Here is an 18,058-nt window from a genome sequence, read left to right on the forward strand (position 1 = left end):
TGAGAGTGTGGTGTCCTAGTAGCCACATGAAGAAAGTGTTGGAGGAGAAGGTAGTGATTAAGATGTCAAATGATGCTGGTAAGATGTCAAATGAGGACTGAATAATGACCCTTAGATTGATCAAGTAGAAGTCACTGGTGACTTGATGAGCAGTTTCCTTTTTGCTGAAGTGCAAAAGCCTAAGGATAGTGGGTTTAAGAAACAGAGGGGATTGGAAATGCCCAGTATAGACAGCTCATATAAGAAGTTTTGCTATAAAGAAGAAACAACAAGGAAATGGAATGATAATGGGAGTGTAGTAGATTCAAGAAAAAAAATTTTTTTTAAAGATTTTTAAATGGGGGATCGGGGAAGGGGAACAAACAAGTTGCTGTCCTTTGGTTCTTCAGTCTACTTGTGGAGGACGTCGCTTCACTGGCCCATGTTGGAATTGTGATCATTGTGCTCCTCCCGGCTCACGCTGGCTGCCGGCCACTCACAGCAGCCCATGGCAGCCCACTGCAGCCCACGCTGTCACCAGTGACCCACGGCAGTGCAACTCCAGGTCAAGCTGCCGTTCACCATCTTAGCTGTAGAGAGCAGTGTCACTGGCCCATGTGGGATCCGAACCAGCAGCCCTGCTGCTCAGAGCTCACACTCCCAAGCCAATTTTTAACCAATGAGCCACTTGCCCGGCCCCTTTTTTCTTTTTAAGACAAGAGAAATATGAGCATATCTGTATACTAATGGGAATGATCCAATGGGATGGGAAAACAAGATGATGACATGGGATCTAGTGGCAGGTTAACCTCAGCTGGGAGCATGATCAGTTTACCCCTAGTAACAGGAGGGAAGGCAGAACAAAGTGTGGTGAGTAAATAAGAGCTTTTAGAGTCTCATCTGATGGCTTCTGTTTTTTCAATTGGGAAGCAAGGGAGTGAGCTGAGAGTGAGAGCGGTGGGGGAAGCACTGGAGGGTTGAAGAGATGGGTGAAGATTTAACAGTCATTTAGGAGTTTGGGAGAGTAAATTGACGATAAAGTTTTGTCTGAAAGCGGTGCAGCATTAAGGACCCACTTATGGTTCACAGTCATGAATTGAAAATGAGATTGACTGCCATGGTTGGGTGTTTTCTCCAGCCACATTCAGCTGCTTGGGTAGGCTCAGGGTAGGAAATTGTGTTGACCAGGGTTGTGGTTTTGCCAGGAGGTGTAACAATTTGAGAGAGGGGCAAGGGAGTGCTTTTCTCTGACCATGAACTTTAATTAAGCTGGATAAGAAGGGAAATGAGTGGGGGACAGTGGAAAGAGGTCAGGATCAATGGATTGGGAGTTCAGTGAAGTGGATTGTTGGAGTCAGGGCATGACCTCTCCTTGACCAGACTTCAGTCAGGCTCCTCTGAATCCTCTTTTGGACTAGACCTTGACCTTGGCCCTAATCCTTGCTGGGCCTGCCTAGTCTAATTTAGAGAGTATGTAATATCTTGATATCTGATCACCCTGGCCTGCCTTCAGCAAGAATCCTTTTAAGTCTGTTTAGCTAGAATCCCCCTAAGCTTGGTATTTCCTCTTTGTAATTTCATAATTCCATTCACTGACCCCCTCATTCTGCTTGTTAGGTATAAATCCCAAGCTGTCTTTGCTGTATTTGAGGGTTGAGCTCCATCTCTCTCCCCTATTGTGATAGTCTTGACACCTATTGCAATAGTCCTGAATAAAGTCTTCCTTACTGTTTTAACAAGTGCCTAATTTTTTTCTCAACAGGCCTACTAGAAGAGGTGAATGGAAAGAGGGAGGGCCTGCAGTTATTGGTAAGGATAATTTACCAATCTGGTAAGGATTGGAGGGTGAGATCTATGCAGAAGTGGAATTTCAGCAACTGGCCAGGCCAGGGTGTTGCAAGTCTCATCAATGTGGATATTGACATCACCAAACATTATGATAGGAGTGGTGTTGGAGAGATCCAGGAGCCACACTCCATGCAGTGAGCAGCAGAGATGACCATTGAAAATGCTCATGAGACCTCTCCCTGGCAAAGCCACATTTGGGCTGGTTTGAGCCCCTTCCTCTCCTAGGGAAATGTTGCTGATAATCTATAGCCAAAGACCAGTAGCAGGAAAAACGGTGTTCATTGCCTGAGGCTCAAATGACAGTGTAACCATAAAGGACTGTATAAAAGTTAGAAATTTATTATTGAGGCTCTCCAAGCTTCAATTTCCTAATGAAAAATGTAAATAATAGCAGTATTTACCTCACAGTGTGGTTATGCATATTTAATATAGTGCTGTATGCAGATAATAACTTACTGAACATTTCGGCACTGTTCTCAAGTGTTCATTTTGTTCGTTGAACTCTCACAGTTACCTTATGCGGGAGGTTCTAGTTAATCCCCAGTTTATAGATGAGGAAACGTTGCCAGGTGGTGCTGATGTTGCTGATACCTGAAGAGAGTGAAGATGGGGTCCTAACTCTCGGAGGTTCAGAAATCCTGTAATTTCTGCTAGAGAGGGGAGAAGGCACGAAAACAGGCGGCCGACTGCGAGGACCCACGGTAGCCTGCGCCTCCAAGGCTCGCCGAGATCAGCGGCCAATGGCTCCCTCCGGTGGCGGAAGCAAAAAGCGCAGTCGGTGGGCTGGACCCGGCGAGAGGGGAGAGCGCCGGGGCTGAGGAGAGAGGCCAGGACCCGGCGGACATTCCCGGAATTTAAGAGGCTGAAGGAGTAGAACTCCTGAAGGCATGGACCGACAAGGCCCCGCGTTCCCAGCGACGCACCTGCGCCAGGTGTCGCGGCCCCGCCCACCTGCAGACTGCCGGCTGCGGTCTCCACGCGCCCCTTTCAACAGTGGCTCTTCCGGACGTTTCCGAGCTCGGAGTGGGGTCCGCCGGGGCGGCGGGCGATTGTTTGCACCTGAGTGATGGTACTGTAGGAGCCGTGGCCCACACCCAGCAGGAGACGCGCGCCTGGGGGGCAACTCCGATGCACGTGGAACTGGAGACTCACTGGGCGCAAGGGCCCAGAGAGGGGCGGGGTTTTCCCGGACGCGCCCACGGGGCGGGGCCGGGCCCAGGGACCAATGGGGCGCGTGTGCTGGGTGGCGGGGGTGGGGGTGCAGGCTCCGGGCCTGGCATCCCGGTAGCCACAGCTGTGCTTTCCGGTGCCCGTGCCCCCCTCCGCCGGTGGCGGACTCCTCAGGCTCCCAGAGATCATTCCCAGCGGCTGCGTCCTCCGGGTGGGTAAGTAAACGCTCTGCGGCACTCGGAATGTGGGGATCCGCCTAGCAGGGAAGAAGGAGATCGCGGCCCGGCCCCCTCCTACCCGCTCCGAGAGAAAGTGGGCAGGAACCGGTCCGGTGGAGGAGGACCCACCCTGTGTTTCTGTTTTGGTAATCGAAGGGTGTGTTTGGGTTGGTAGTTTTTCTGGGGAGCCTCGTGTGGGTGAGAGGAATCTGATAGACTAAGAAGAGGAGGAGCTGATTTGAGATGGCTTGAGGGAGAGGGTTGACAGAAAGTGGGGCGTTGGAAGATTTGGAAGTTTTTTGTTCCCCTTAGGTGAAGTGACTGCACGGGGAGCTTAAGTGGGGGCAGCTCAGGACTGCGGGGTTGAGGAGGGTTTCCTGCCCATAACTCACTTCCCTTTTGGGGGATTTGCTTCCTCTTCCACTATTAGTTAAGAAGGTAAAGGATTTTTGCCCCTTTCCAGAGCCACTGCTATCCCTAGTCTCAGGGATATGGGAGAAGGGGTGGCCCACAGGAGCTGGGAGGGGCCTTGATAACCAAATTCTGCTATTGTTGCGGCAGTGGCCAGGGCCAGTGACCACCCACTAACTGTGTGTGTGTGTGTGTGTGTGTGTGTGTGTGTGTGTGTGTGTGTGTGTGTGTTTCCTTGCAGTTCTCCCTTTGGGTGAGTCTTGTGTGTGTTTGCTTGGACGTGTTTTGGGGTTCCTCAGTGGACCTGCTTTCCATTCAGCACATTCTCCTGTGCAGGCCTCGTAACCCATTGCTGGCTTCCTCTACCTGCTGTTGGCCATGGCCAGCGAGAACTCTCCTCTGCTGGCCTACCGGCTCCTGGGGGAGGAAGGGGTTACCTTCCCTGCCAATGGGGCCGGGGGGCCTGGAGGCACGTCTGCTCGGAAGCTCTCCACCTTCTTGGGTGTGGTGGTACCCACGGTCCTGTCCATGTTCAGTATAGTTGTCTTCCTGAGGATTGGTGAGTGGATGGGGGGGGGGGCCTTCCCGTGGGGTGCAGTGGGGGTGGTGGTGGAGGGATTGGGATGAGGTTGGAGAAGGGCCCTGGGAGAAGTGGGTGGATGAAGGGCTTGGGGAAGGGGCTCCCTGTGGCCTGGTTTCAGCTCTGGCCTGGAGGTTACTGATGACCAGTTGGGTGGGGTGTGGAGGTGTGGAGTGTCGGGGGGTGTGAGCCACCCAATGACCTATTTTGCTGTTCCTGTCCCAGGGTTCGTTGTGGGCCATGCTGGGCTGCTGCAGGCTTTGGCCATGCTCCTGGTTGCCTACTTCATCCTGGCACTCACTGTCCTCTCTGTCTGTGCCATTGCCACCAATGGAGCTGTGCGGGGCGGTGGCCCCTACTGTATCCTCCAACATTGATGGATTGGGGTCTCAGCTCTTCAATCTTGTAGGGAGGAGGAAGGGGCTCCTCCCTGCATCCCCCAGCGGGCAGGGCAAAAGGGAAGCAAGTTCTCGGGTGGCCGGTTAGCTCAGTTGGTTGGAACGCAGTGCTCATAACACCAAGGTTGCCGGTTCGATTCCCACATGGGCCACTGAGATGCACCCTCCACAACTAGACTGAAACAACTTCTTGACTTGGAGCTGATGGGTCCTGGAAAAACACACTGTTCCCCAATAATGATGATAATAATAATAATAATAATAATAATAAAAGGAGGCAAGTTCTAATGAATGCTCAGCCACAGGCTGGTATGGGGAAGGTGACCAATGTGGCCTTACATGATAGTGCCATTTTCCAGTCTACCAGGTGTCTTCTGGCTGTCATTTTGGTTCTCCTAACAGTCTCATCAATTAAGTTGCAGTCATTTTACAGAGGAGGAAACTGGAACTCAAGAGCATTAGGGACTTGTGTGAAGCCACATGGCTTGGGAGTAGCTGTGCTGGGACACATTGCCTCTGGGAACAGTCCCAGTGTGTGCAGAGAGACAAGACCTGGAGGGTCAGCTGCAGAGTGCTTTGTGCCGGGCTCTTCCTCAAGTTCCATTTCAGTTTCTTTTTCCTTAACCCTCACTCCCTGCTTCCACTTTCAGTCATGATCAGCCGGACCCTGGGGCCTGAGGTCGGAGGCAGCATTGGCCTCATGTTCTACTTGGCTAATGTCTGTGGCTGTGCTGTCTCCCTACTGGGGCTGGTGGAGGCTGTGCTCGATGTCTTCGGGGCTGGTCTGTGCTCCCCAGCCCGATCATGGCAGGGTTTATAGGGTCTGGGATTCTGGGATAATGAGGGAGAGAGACCCTCTCCAGGAGAGGGGCAGAGTGGCCCATTAGCTTGCTTTTCTCAAGCTTTTACTGTGTGTCCAGCTGTGTGTAGATAGATGTCCAAGAGATTGTCCTGGCCCACAGGGAGCTTACCATCTAGTCGTGGAGGCCAGGCTAATACTCCTAAAACAGCAAGATTGGTAGTACCCACCAGGCAGGGCTAGCATGCTGGAGTACAGGTGAGTGGGGGAGCAGGGGGGCCTTTCTGAGGACAGGTGGGCCAAAGAGGGTATCTGTTCCTGCTTTGAGTTGTGGTTGGGGTCCCACCTCAGGTCCTGGTCTGCTAACTCTGTTCCTTCCTCTTCAGATGCCACGGGGTCCAGTGGGCTCCGGGTCCTGCCCCAGGGCTATGGCTGGAGTCTGCTCTACGGCTCCCTGCTGCTGGGCCTGGTGGGCGGGGTCTGCACACTGGGGGCTGGCCTCTATGCCCGTGCCTCCTTCCTCACATTCCTGCTGGTCTCTGGTTCCCTGGCCTCGGTGCTGGTCAGCTTTGTGGCTGTGGGGCCCAGGGTCATCCAACTGACCCCTCGGCCTGGCCCCAATGGCTCGTCCTTGCCACCTCAGGTTGGCCACTTCACTGGCTTCAACAGCAGCACCTTGAAGGCCAACTTGGGCGGTGAGCTGGGCCCAGGGGTGTTGGGATTTTTGGGGTGAGGAGCAAGCAGGCATGTGTTTGGGCTGGGCCCTTGGAATCCCTGCATGAGAACTGATGTCAGAGAGAATTGGGGGCAGGAGGTCTGGAGCAGAGCAGTTTAATTAAGATCTGTCTGGTGTGTGTTGGCTGCTCTGTGTTTGGCCCAGTGGGTGCAAAAGTGACCGCAAGACAGTCTCTGCCTTAGAGGAACTTGTTTAGTTGGAGAGATAAGATGTACATTCAGGAAATAATTAAATAGCATAATAGGCCATGTGATTCAAGTAGATAAGAATCACAGAGGAGTTGAGAAGAGCGAGACCAGAGTATGGACTGGGGAGGGCAGAAGCAGGTGGAGCTGGAGGTGGCCTGAGGTGGGCCGGGGAATTCAGGTAGGAGCTCGAGGGAAGGCATCTTAGGAAACATGGATGTGAGGGAGGGAGGGGCAGAGTATGCAGGAGAAAGAGGTGATGAGGAGCTGAGTTAGGGCTAGAGATGGGTCAGGGATGGGGTCTTGGTGAGGGGGAGGCACGAGGAGGCACGGGGGTTATGGAATGTGAGGAGCGGGGGGCAGGGTCAAGATGCCTGGATCACTAGGAGGGATGTTGACACCCTCTCTTCCCTGGGAACCATCCCTCCTCAGCTGGCTATGCCAAGGACTACACCACAGGGGCCATGATGACCTTTGCCAGCGTCTTTGCTGTTCTTTTTAATGGCTGCACGGGCATCATGGCTGGGGCCAACATGTCGGGTGAGAATCCCTGCCTGCTGCCTCTTGGGGGTGTGGGGCTGCCACCCTGTGCCTCTGTCTGGGTGCTGAGGGCTCAGAGATGTAGGGGATCTCCCTCTGCTTACCTCCCTCCAGGGGAGCTGAAGGACCCCAGCCGGGCAATTCCTCTGGGCACCATTGTGGCTGTTGCCTACACCTTCTTCATCTACATCCTGCTTTTCTTCCTCTCCAGCTTCACCTGTGACAGGTGTCTGGGGAGGGGGTGAGCCTGACTGTCTGTGGGGTGGTGGGGCTTGTCAGAACAAGATTGACATACCTGGATCACCAAAGATAGCACAAGCTTGGGGGCAGATATCAATGGGGTGCAGGGAAAATGGGGACTGTTTCTCCCATAGGAGAGAAATGGAGCTGCTGGAAGAAATGGGAGGGCTGGCTAAGTGGTAATAGATAGCCTGCAGCCAGCATTTGCCATGTGCCTGGTACTGTTGTAATTACTTGGTTTGGGGGTGGGGTAGGGAATAGCTTTCTAGTCAATTTCCATAAACAGTTGGCTCCTTGTGCATATGCTGTTGGGAAAGTCCATCACGTGATTAAACGCAAAGCAGTCCAATGATAGCCAATGAATGCCAAGTCTATCCCCATGGCACATTTGATCTATTACTGTGGTCCTTGAGGTGGGTGCTGGGGTCAGCTGAAAATGCCTAGCTCTTAACCTCACACAGTGTTATGAGCACTGTTCTCACAAGGATCCCTGGATGGTTACACATTTATTTTCCATGTCCTCCTCTTTCCCTCCCTGTAGGACCCTGCTGCAAGAGGACTATGGGTTCTTTCGCGCCATCAGCCTATGGCCTCCACTGGTGTTGATCGGTATCTATGCCACATCACTCTCAGCCTCCATGAGCTCCCTCATCGGTGCCTCTCGCATCCTCCATGCACTGGCCCAGGACAACCTCTTTGGTGCGCTGTCCCCTGCCTCCTTGCCAGGCTCTGAGCGTACCCTCCTGTGTCTGTCTCAGTTTCCTCTTGGCCCAGGCTGATGGGTCTGCTGCGTTTCTGTTTGCACAGGAATGATCTTGGCACCAGCCAAGGTTGTGTCCCGAGGGGGTAACCCTTGGGGGGCCGTGCTGTATTCATGGGGCCTAGTACAGGTAAGCCTTCCTCTTTAAGCTGCCCTTCCCCTTCCCCTAAGCCCCTCCTGGTTACGCTCACAGGACCAGGAGGGCTTAGGCTCTGGCTGGGAGATGTGAATGAAAAGGCAGGGTGCATTGGCATTTGGTGGGGGGGTTGGCTTAGTGTCCAGCCTCTTGGTCCTTGTCCAGCTGGTACTCCTGGTTGGGAAGCTGAACACACTGGCTGCAGTGGTCACCGTCTTCTACTTGGTGGCCTATGCTGCGGTGGACCTGTCCTGCCTGAGCCTGGAGTGGGCCTCAGCCCCCAACTTCCGGTGAGAGAATAAGATGCCTGTGTCCCCAGAAAAAGAGGGAGGAATGGGAAGGACTCAGACCAAGGTGGGTGAGGCTGGGAATAGGGTGGAGTGGTCTAGTGTTCAGGGCTGGTCCTGAGTGTCCTTCCTTCTCTCTGTCCCCCTACAGCCCCACCTTCAGTCTGTTCTCCTGGCACACCTGTTTGCTGGGGGTGGCCTCCTGCCTGCTCATGATGTTTCTTATCAGCCCTGGGGCTGCTGGCGGCTCCCTGCTGCTCATGGGCCTGCTTTCTGCCCTGCTCACTGCTCGAGGTGGCCCCAGCAGCTGGGGCTATGTTAGCCAGGCCTTGCTTTTCCACCAGGTCAGGGGAGCTCGAAGGTGGGTGGGGAGGGGAGGAGGCAGTTTGGGAAAACCCACCCTACAAGGAGGCCTCTTTTTCTCTTGGCTAGAGTTGGGGTTCCTATCTGAGCGGTGTTGAGTGGGGGTTGCCCACTTGAACACATCCTCCCCACCACCTTACCCTGTCCCCAGGTGCGTAAATACCTGCTCCGGCTGGACGTCCGGAAGGAGCACGTGAAGTTCTGGCGGCCCCAGTTGCTGCTCCTGGTGGGGAACCCCCGGGGCGCCCTGCCTCTGCTGAGGTTGGCCAACCAGCTCAAGAAGGGGGGCCTCTATGTGCTGGGTCACGTCACACTGGGAGACCTTGGTGAGATGCCCTCCATTCCTCCTCTCCCTGTTGGCCTCAGACGCTCTTGGTGTTCTTTTTTTTATTTTAAAGATTTTATTGGGGAATTGGAGGAGTGGAACAGTGTTGGGGAATTGGGAAAGGGGACCAGCCAAGTTGTTGTTCTTCAATCTTTGCTGTGGAGGGCGCCAGTCGCCATCTGGCTTCCTGTTGGCGGCTTGTGGCCTCTAAGCTCAAGGTGTTGTGTTCAGTCTTAGTTGTGTGTGGGCGTAGCCACCATCTCATGCGGGAGTCGAACCCTCAGCCTTGTTGTTAAGAGCATATGCTGTATCCACTGAGCCATCCGGGTGGCAGCTCAGCTCAAGGTCCCAAGTTCAGTCTTAGTTGCAGGTGGGCATAGCCCACCATCAAACAGGCAATCTTGTTGTTACACCAGCTGAGCCATCCTGCCACCTGTTGGCAGCTCAGCGACAGCTCAGCTTGGGTGCAGCGTCACAGCCCACGTGGGAATCGAACCAGTGGCCCTGTTGCTCAGAGATCGCACCCTTAAGCCAACTCTTAACCAACTGAGCCACTCGGCCAGCCCCTCGTGGTGTTCTTTATGTCCCAGAGGCTTCATGCTTCTTCCCAGATGACTCTTACAACCATCACACAGTCCTCTCAGACCTTTTTCTCCTGCCCATTGGGGATTTGGATTCCAGGACAAAGTACATGAGTTTGGCCCACATTTGCTGCTTTCCTTCTCTGCAGACTGCCTGCCCTCAGACCCTGTGCAGCCGCAGTATGGGGCATGGCTGAGCCTCGTGGACCGGGCCCAAGTGAAGGCCTTCGTGGACCTCACCCTCTCACCCTCTGTGCGCCAGGGTGCTCAGCATCTGCTGCGGATCTCGGGTCTTGGTGAGCTGTTCCCCTCTGGGTTCCCTCTGCCCCCTTTGTGGCTCTTGTCAGTCTCTGCTATACCTGCAACTCCACCGCCACCTAAGAGAGTAAACCACAGATTACAAACTCCAAACCCACAGTCTAGTGCAGATAAGACCTTGCTCAAGATAACAGACAGTGTGTGATCAGGTCTCGGAAGAGATGTTTAAGGACTAGAGATTGGGTGACACTTATTTTTTTCTGATCCAAAAATTGGGGCACAGACTCCAGAGAGCATGTTGTATTTCTGGGAATAATGGGAGAATTATTTGTTATCAAATCTATGACAGATGGTTTCTAACCCCTCGAGTTCAGAGAAAGGAAGATCACTATGCACTAATGTAGCCAGCAAAAGTTTTATGATGAGATGGTCTCTCAGCTGGGCCTTGAAAGGGGCTGAGAAGTAGGGAGTGGTGAAACATGGCCTCCAGAGACCGCAAAGATGCAGAGGGTGTATGAGGCTAATGCTTTCGGGTGGAATGGAAGATTCCCAGCTTTGTGACTGTGTCTTAGTGCTGAGGCCTCCAGTCTCGCACCCCAGCTTCCTCCAAATCTTTGCTCAACCACCTCCTTTTTTCATAATCCCGGTACAGGCATCTGCCCCCTCTCTGAGTGTATACTTCCTTCCCACTTAGAATCTAGGTAAAGATCAAGTGTTGGACATTGCCCTATTTGGTGTAAATCAGAACCCTGGAAAATGCTCAGGAGGGGGTGTGACTAGTTTAATTTGCAAAATCAGCTAGAGTTCACACCTGCCAAGGTGGTTTCGGATGTTATCAAGCATTATGAGATAGACCCTGGAGCATCTGAGGGTCTGGTCTCTCCACAGCCCCACATTTTGTGGGGAAACCTGTGCCAAGAGACCACTACTTTCATGAAATTTATTCTGTGTAAAATGATTCAAATAAAAGGAAAAAGATTACCTTTAAATAGTAAATTCTCCTGGTAGCCCATTTGTTTCAAGAGAAAGGGTCTAAGGAGAGGTCTTAGAATCTTCTTGTATAGTCTGCCCTCTTAAAGGCGAGGGGGAAATTATCCAATTCCACATTGGTTGTTCAAAAATTAAAAACCAGGAGCTGTTGGCAGGGACTTGGGGCATCGTGGTTGGTACACACAGAAGCTTTGTGGCTCAGAGAATGGGCTCGGGTGCTGGATGCATTGTGTTCACCCACCGCCCCAGTATTTATCAGCTATGAGCCTTTGGGCAGGTGACTTCACTGCTCTGTGCGTCAGTTTCTTTATCTGTAAAAGGGAGTGAATAATAGTCCCTACCTCATAGTGTTGCTTCAAAGATCAGATGAGTTAAAACATGAAGTGCTTTCAACAGGACATGGCCCCTGGTTAGCGTGCAGATAGATGTTAGCTGTCCATTCTCTGGGGACCATGTTTTGGACATTCCGTCATTAGGGAAACAGATTGCACAGCTCAGATCAGAGTTTTCATCCTCCCTAGAAGGATCTGGGTGCTGTTTTCCTGGATATTGAAGCCATGAGCTTGACGAATTAGGGGGTCTGGTCTACCCAGTGGAGTCAGACTCTCATCCCCCATCATGAAAAAGATGTGCTACTAGAAGCTTGGATTGAATGCATCCTACTGCCACCAAAAGTGCTCATTAGTTAAAAGAATCCTAAGGTGAACTTTCTTTGGCTATTTAAACAGGGGAGATTAGTCATGGAGATAAGTCAAATACATGCATGCAAAAGTGGGAAAACTAGAAGTTATTATACAAAACGTGCATAATGTTGCCCTATGCAAACATGCATAAAGAGCCCAAGCACAGTGGGAATGAATGTCATACCCGATGTTGCCATCAGTGTGTACGAGTGGATGTGTATAGCATGGTGTAAACTTAACTGGTGAGTCTGATTCCTGTCAGTTCCTTTCCACCTCCCCCTCTCTGTCCCCAGGTGGCATGAAGCCGAACACCTTGGTCCTGGGTTTCTACGATGATGCTGCACCCCAGGACCACTTCCTGACAGACCCAGCTTTCTCTGAGTCTGCTGATGGCACCCAGGAGGGTGGGTCCCCAGCCCTGAGCACCCTGTTCCCTCCACCCCGGGCTCCTGGGAGTCCCCGGGCTCTCAGTCCCCAGGACTACGTGGCCACAGTAGCAGATGCCCTCAAGATGAACAAGAATGTGGTTCTGGCGAGGGCCTGTGGGGCCCTGCCCCCTGAACGACTAAGCCGGGGGTCTGGAGGCACCTCTCAGCCCCATCACGTGGATGTGTGGCCCCTCAACCTTCTGAGGCCTCGGGATGGGCCCGGCTATGTGGACGTCTGTGGCCTCTTCCTGCTGCAGATGGCAACCATCTTGGGCATGGTGCCTGCTTGGCACAGTGCCAGGCTACGGATCTTCTTGTGCCTGGGGCCTCGAGAGGCTCCCGGGGCGGCCGAGGGGCGGCTCCGAGCACTGCTGAGCCAGTTGAGGATCCGCGCCGAGGTGCAGGAGGTGGTGTGGGGCGATGGGGCTGGTTCTGGAGAGCCTGAGGAGGAGGAGGAAGGGGACTTTGTGAATGGCAGGCGGGGAGATGCTGAGGCAGAGGCCCTGGCATGCAGTGCCAACGCCCTGGTTAGGGCCCAGCAGGGGCGTGGCAGAGGAGGAGGGCCTGGGGGGCCTGAGAGTGGGGATGGTGGGGAGGGGCCCACAACAGCCCTCACCTTCCTGTATCTGCCTCGGCCACCTGCTGATCCTGCTCGATACCCTCGCTACCTGGCACTTCTGGAGACTCTGAGCCGAGATCTGGGTCCCACGCTGCTCATTCATGGTGTCACCCCTGTCACTTGCACTGATCTCTGATGCCCCATTCCAGGTCTGGTGACCCACCTTGATTAGTGGGTGAGGAGAGGAAGGGCCACCTTGGGCCTGTCCTGCACGTGGGACACAGATCCAGGTGGAGATATTAGGGGATCCTGGGCTGGGGCATCTCTGTCTTTGGGAGAGGGGCCCTGGTGTACTAATGCAGGGAAGCTGTCCCTGCCAAGGAGAGGGAGTCAGCGCTGCCCCCTCCCTCCCTTAATCGGTGCCTTGACGGGGGCTGGGTCTCTGCTTGTGAGTCTAGGCTACCTCAGTCTCCCCTTTGCCCAACAGACTCACTGACCTGTGAGGCTGTGATGTTTTTGTTCTATTTTTGTTTTATTTTTCTAACTGCTGACCATCAATAAATGACCAAAACACTACTGGCTGGCTGAACACTGCTGGTGGGATAGGTGGGACAAGAAGAGGGAGACATCTGTACACGGGGATGTGGGAAAGAGGAGCACTGGAATGTCCCAGCGGCAAGGTGGCCACGTGCAGGACTTGGGGAGCGGGCCTGTGGGGACTCATGGAAATGGAAGCTGCCCATGGCCCCTCAGACGGGTTCCCGTGGAAAGCCCTCCCTGCTGGGCAGGAGGGGGCCGACTCCGGGGAGGAACGCGGTTTAGGGCCTAGGGGGCCACGTGACCCTCCCCCAGGAATGCGGTGACGTCATGGGGGCGTGGCCGTCCCCCAAATTAGGGAGGAAGGGGAAAAAAGCCAGAAAAAGTTTCTTTCCTGGAGTCCCGAACGAGGTGAGCGACCGAAGAAAGGGTCAAGGCCAGAGGCCTCGGGCTCCGTGGGACCCTGAACGTGCTGTCTGGAGTCCCCCATTCTAGGCCATGTCGGGGCCCACCTGGCTCCCCCCGAAGCAGCCAGAGCCCGCCAGAGCCTCTCTGGGGCGAGCTCTCCCCCGAGGCGCCCTGGGGCCGCCGCCAACTCACGGAGCAGGTAAAGCAACCCCTGTGCATTGGAGGACGCCACCCGCCAGCGGGCTCCTGCTGCCCCTTCCCCGAAACCAGGCTGGAAATCCGCTGCCCTGCCCTCTCTCGGCCCTCCCTGCCTCCTGCCACATTCTCAGACCCCAGGTTCTGAGGGGAAGGGGAGAAAAGGACCTGAGAGGGTCCTCCACAAGTGTCACCCTTGTCTCCTTCCCCATCCCCACCTTCACTCTCTTGCCTCACCCCAGCACTGCAGCCCCACCCCAGGGTCAATTTTTGCCCCCTCCCATCTGAGCAGTGTTACCAGTTCCCCGGGGGCCCCGAGGATCTGGGGCCAGCCTGGGTGGGTTGCCATGGAACACCACAGCGCTTGCAGGTGAGAACTGGGATTAGGGGGTGGGGGGCACCCAGGGTGGGAGAGGAGGTCATGTGATTTGCATTCTTCCTGCTTTTGCTCTATCCCTAGGGTCCCCCCCCAGACAGGGGTGGCCAGCGCCCAGGAAGTCTGGATGCTGAGATAGATTCCCTGACCAGCATGCTGGCTGAGCTGGATGGGGGTCGTGGTCATGCTCCTCGGAGGCCTGATCGGCAGGTGACCCCCCCCCCGTTCTGCCAATGTCCCTTCCCTGCTCCTTGTCCCCTGCCCCCCTTTTCCCAGCCATGTCCCTTCTGTCCACTCAGTGCACTCCCACCTTCCCTCCCTCTCTGAGTAACTGATGCACACACCAGCCTGGAAGGTGCTGGGCCACCAGAACTTAAGGGTTGTTAGTTGCTGGAGGGTGGGCCTTTGTCCAAAACCAGCTCTTGCCTGGTGGCCACACACATGGGGTGGGGGTGGGGGGTTCACAGGTGTGTGTCTTGTAATGGGCCTGCTCACTCCTTTTCCTCTGCATTTCTCCCCAGGCTTATGAGCCCCCTCAGCCCCCTGCCTACTGCCCAGGCTTGGGCTCCCTGAAGTCAAATGGAGGTGGTGTTCCTCCCCCATTGCTCCCAGTGTCCCCCTATGGGGGCCCCACTCCAGCCTCCTATGCTACAGCCAGCACTCCTGCTGGCCCTGCCTTCCCTGTTCAAGTGAAGGTGGCACAGCCAGTGAGAGGCTGTGGCCCCCCCAGGCGGGGGGCGTCTGGGCCGCTTCCAGGCCCCCACTTTCCTTTCCCAGGCCGAAGTGAAGTCTGGGGGGCTAGCTATAGGAGCCACCGAGAGCCAGCGACTGGGGGTAAAGAGGAAGCTGCTGGGGTCTCCAGCCCTGCAGGAGGAGGAAGAGGAGGCAGGTATGGGCCCCAGGTAAGCCTGGGGCTCTGAGATTTGGGGTCCTCACAGACAACTGGACACTGATTGGGTGGGGTGGGAGTGATATTTAGGTTCTGGTTGTCAGATGTCTGGGGTGCCAGAGCTCTGGGCCCCTCTGGGGATGTGGGGCAGGTCAGGAAAAGTAGGAGGTAGGGGGCTAGAGTGGCACACTAGCTCGAGGCACGTCCCTGGATCCTGGGCTGAGATGTTCTTAAGCGAGCTTTCTGGATGGAATTGTCTGGTTACCCTCAGGTATTTTGACAGCACCAAGAACTAGAGGTAGGGCTGAACCTCTGATTCTCATCTCCCAGGTCCCCCTGAGCCAGCCTCCCGAGGAGGAGCTCGAGAGGCTGACCAAGAAGCTGGTGCATGACATGAGCCACCCACCCAGTGGGGAGTACTTTGGTGAGCTAAGTCTGAGGGTGGGTGGAAGGGGTGTGGGGCTGGAGAGTCACAGGGAAAGCAGACCTGGCTTCCTGACCTACACGTCCCTCCCTGTCCCCAGGCCGGTGTGGCGGCTGCGGAGAAGATGTGGTTGGGGATGGGGCTGGGGTTGTGGCCCTGGACCGTGTCTTTCACGTTAGCTGCTTTGTGTGTTCTACGTGCCAGGCCCAGCTTCGGGGCCAACATTTCTATGCCGTGGAGAGGAGGGCATATTGTGAGAGCTGCTATGTGGTGAGTGGCTGGGGCTGGGGACTGGAGTCAGCAGAGGAGGCAGGGGGCTTCCATCTAAGGTGGGAACTAGATTTCCAAATCCCAAAGAGGAAGAGGACTCAAAGCTGGGGGACTAAAACTGATCTACAAGAAGGGAGGAATTAGGTAGCTAAATACTGGCTGCTAGGGGGAAAGATAAGAGCCCCTTACAAATGTTAGGCATTATTCTAGAGTTAAGGGAGTGTGTTCAATTCCCACAACACATTGTGAGGCAGATATTATTACTGAAGGAAACTGAAGCTCAGAGAAGTTAAATAACTTGTCCAGGAAGCTGCAGTGCTGGACTTTGCACTCAGATCTGCACAAGGCCACCTTTCACTAAATCACATTAGGGGGCTACATAAACAGATGGGTGGGCTGGCAAGGATGCCTGTAGGGCTGCTGTGGGCCTCCCCAGCCTCTGACCTTTCTGCCCTCCTTCCCGACAGGCCACCTTGGAGAAGTGCTCCACATGTTCTCAACCTATCCTGGACCGGATCCTGCGGGCTATGGGGAAGGCCTATCACCCCAGCTGCTTCACTTGTGTGGTGTGCCACCGTGGCCTTGATGGCATCCCTTTCACAGTGGATGCCACCAGCCAGATCCACTGCATTGAGGACTTCCACAGGTCAGGCTGGGTCTCCCATCTTTGTCTCGGGATGTCTGGCCTTTCCTGTCTTCCTCATCTCTTTATGTCCCGGTACCAGCCTCTTCTGTTTCTCACCTTTGCTATTCCTTGTTCTCGTTAATATCTCTCTTTCCCCAAATCCATGACCATATCTCTGGGCTCTTCTGTTCCCTCCCATATCCCATCTTCTCTGGGCTCCACTGTTAGTCCCCTCTAAACTGGGGCTTGACAACCTCCTTGGTTCTCTTTTACCCCAGGAAATTTGCTCCACGATGCTCAGTGTGTGGTGGGGCCATCATGCCTGAGCCAGGTCAGGAGGAGACTGTGCGAATTGTTGCTCTGGATCGCAGTTTTCACATTGGCTGTTACAAGTGCGAGGTCAGGGGGGCCTGGGCAAGGAGTTATAGGGGTTCTTCGGGCCTGGGGATATTAGGTATGGTAGAACCCAGGGGTCTGGGCCTAATGGAAAGCTGTTGCTTCTTTCCTAACAGGAGTGTGGGCTGCTGCTCTCTTCTGAGGGTGAGTGTCAGGGCTGCTACCCGCTGGATGGGCACATCTTGTGTAAGGCCTGCAGCGCCTGGCGCATCCAGGAGCTCTCAGCTACCGTCACCACTGACTGCTGAGACTTTCTAGAAGCACCTGCTACGTTCTCCCTTCCCATCGACCACCTTCCCTGACAACTACCTTTACAACTTTGTCACTAAGTGCTGTTTTCTGTTCCTCCAATCATGAAATAACAATCTCCTGAGTTTACAAAACACTTTCGAGTCTATTGTCTCATCTGATTCTCACAGCAGCCAACACAAGCATAACTGTTGTGACTAACGGTTATCTTTAGCCGTGAAGTGACTTCCCCAGATTGCATGGTTCCCAAGTGGCAGAACCTGGGTCTTCTTAGCCCTGGTCTAATTTTTTGCAACTCTAGTTGGTCCTCTATCCTGGGTTCAACCAACCAGGGATAGAAAATACTCAGAATAAAAGTTACATTTGTCTTACGTGTACTATGTAGTTAGGCCTACCATAGATGCACTTGGTACTGAACTTGGTACACTTTTTTTCCTTGTCATTATTCCCTAAACAGTACAGTGTAGGACTTACATTGTATTAGGTATTGTAAGTAATATAGAGATGATTTAAAGTATACAGGAGGATGTGTGTAGGTATGTATATACTACACCATTTATATAAGGGACTTGGGCATCCACAGATTTTGTTATCTCCAGGCATCCTGGAACCAAATCCCTGCGGAGACCAAGGTACACCAAGGGATGACTGTATACACTCTTTTAAATGTAGTTTGGTATAAAGACACCCCTCCTCTCAGTGTTGGGAGCAAGGCAGCAGCATGCTCTAGGAAAGCAGCATTTCCTATTAAGTCTTTATACTCAATTCACTGAACAAGGAATTGGTGTTATACCTGGGGTGGCGCTGCATCTAATCGGGCAAGCTAAATACTGCCTGTTTATCAAGACCTCAACCTACTACGTATCTCATTCAAGTACTGGTTGGGGATGAGGCTGAGATTTGACAGTTTTGCTCACAAGAGGGGCCGCCTTTGCAGAATTAGAGTAGGAACAATGGGTTTTGCAGGTAACACATACCGAGGCACCAATAAAGGCTGATCTCCGGTGGGAGCACAAAATGGTGGTAGACACTTTAAAATGGTTGCTCTATCCCGCTAAATCCCGCATTTCCCAAGCCTCTGCCCTGCGAGAGGAGAATGGGGAACTGCCCCGGATGAGGTCCTGAGGTTCCCCCGAGGAACGTGGTGGGGAACAACAGCTACAAGCGAACTGATTCAGAATCGAACACTTCCGGGGAAGTGCGACCTTCGACCTC

At 54.0% G+C, this 18,058-nt stretch overlaps 2 protein-coding genes across 5 annotated transcripts; both read left to right on the top strand.

The window, feature by feature from the left end:
* The first annotated feature begins 3,085 nt into the window (after positions 1-3,085).
* Positions 3,086-13,051, top strand: SLC12A9 (solute carrier family 12 member 9). 4 transcript variants are annotated; one of them, XM_019629907.1, is made up of 15 exons: positions 3,086-3,212; positions 3,868-3,879; positions 3,963-4,185; positions 4,432-4,566; positions 5,255-5,386; positions 5,790-6,098; positions 6,757-6,864; positions 6,979-7,090; positions 7,646-7,803; positions 7,912-7,994; positions 8,166-8,290; positions 8,439-8,631; positions 8,802-8,976; positions 9,706-9,852; positions 11,781-13,051. In XM_019629907.1, exons 3-15 carry the CDS (start codon positions 4,005-4,007, stop codon positions 12,668-12,670), a joined length of 2,748 nt encoding a protein of 915 aa, XP_019485452.1. In that variant the 5' UTR covers positions 3,086-3,212; positions 3,868-3,879; positions 3,963-4,004; the 3' UTR covers positions 12,671-13,051. The 4 variants fall into 4 exon arrangements, with proteins under 4 accessions (XP_019485452.1, XP_019485451.1, XP_019485450.1 ...); XM_019629906.1 differs by lacking the exon at positions 3,868-3,879 and having other exon boundaries at positions 3,086-3,361; XM_019629905.1 differs by lacking the exon at positions 3,868-3,879.
* A 101-nt stretch (positions 13,052-13,152) lies between these two features.
* Positions 13,153-16,979, top strand: TRIP6 (thyroid hormone receptor interactor 6). Its single transcript, XM_019629920.1, has 9 exons — positions 13,153-13,618; positions 13,857-13,984; positions 14,075-14,200; positions 14,512-14,892; positions 15,210-15,303; positions 15,404-15,573; positions 16,041-16,219; positions 16,477-16,597; positions 16,711-16,979. The coding sequence occupies exons 1-9, from the start codon at positions 13,510-13,512 to the stop codon at positions 16,840-16,842; spliced, it is 1,440 nt and encodes a 479-aa protein (XP_019485465.1). The 5' UTR covers positions 13,153-13,509; the 3' UTR covers positions 16,843-16,979.
* Positions 16,980-18,058: the final 1,079 nt, after the last annotated feature.

The sequence above is a fragment of the Hipposideros armiger genome, unplaced genomic scaffold (assembly GCF_001890085.2).
Source record: "Hipposideros armiger isolate ML-2016 unplaced genomic scaffold, ASM189008v1 scaffold_875, whole genome shotgun sequence".
NCBI classification, from domain to species: Eukaryota; Metazoa; Chordata; class Mammalia; order Chiroptera; family Hipposideridae; genus Hipposideros; species Hipposideros armiger.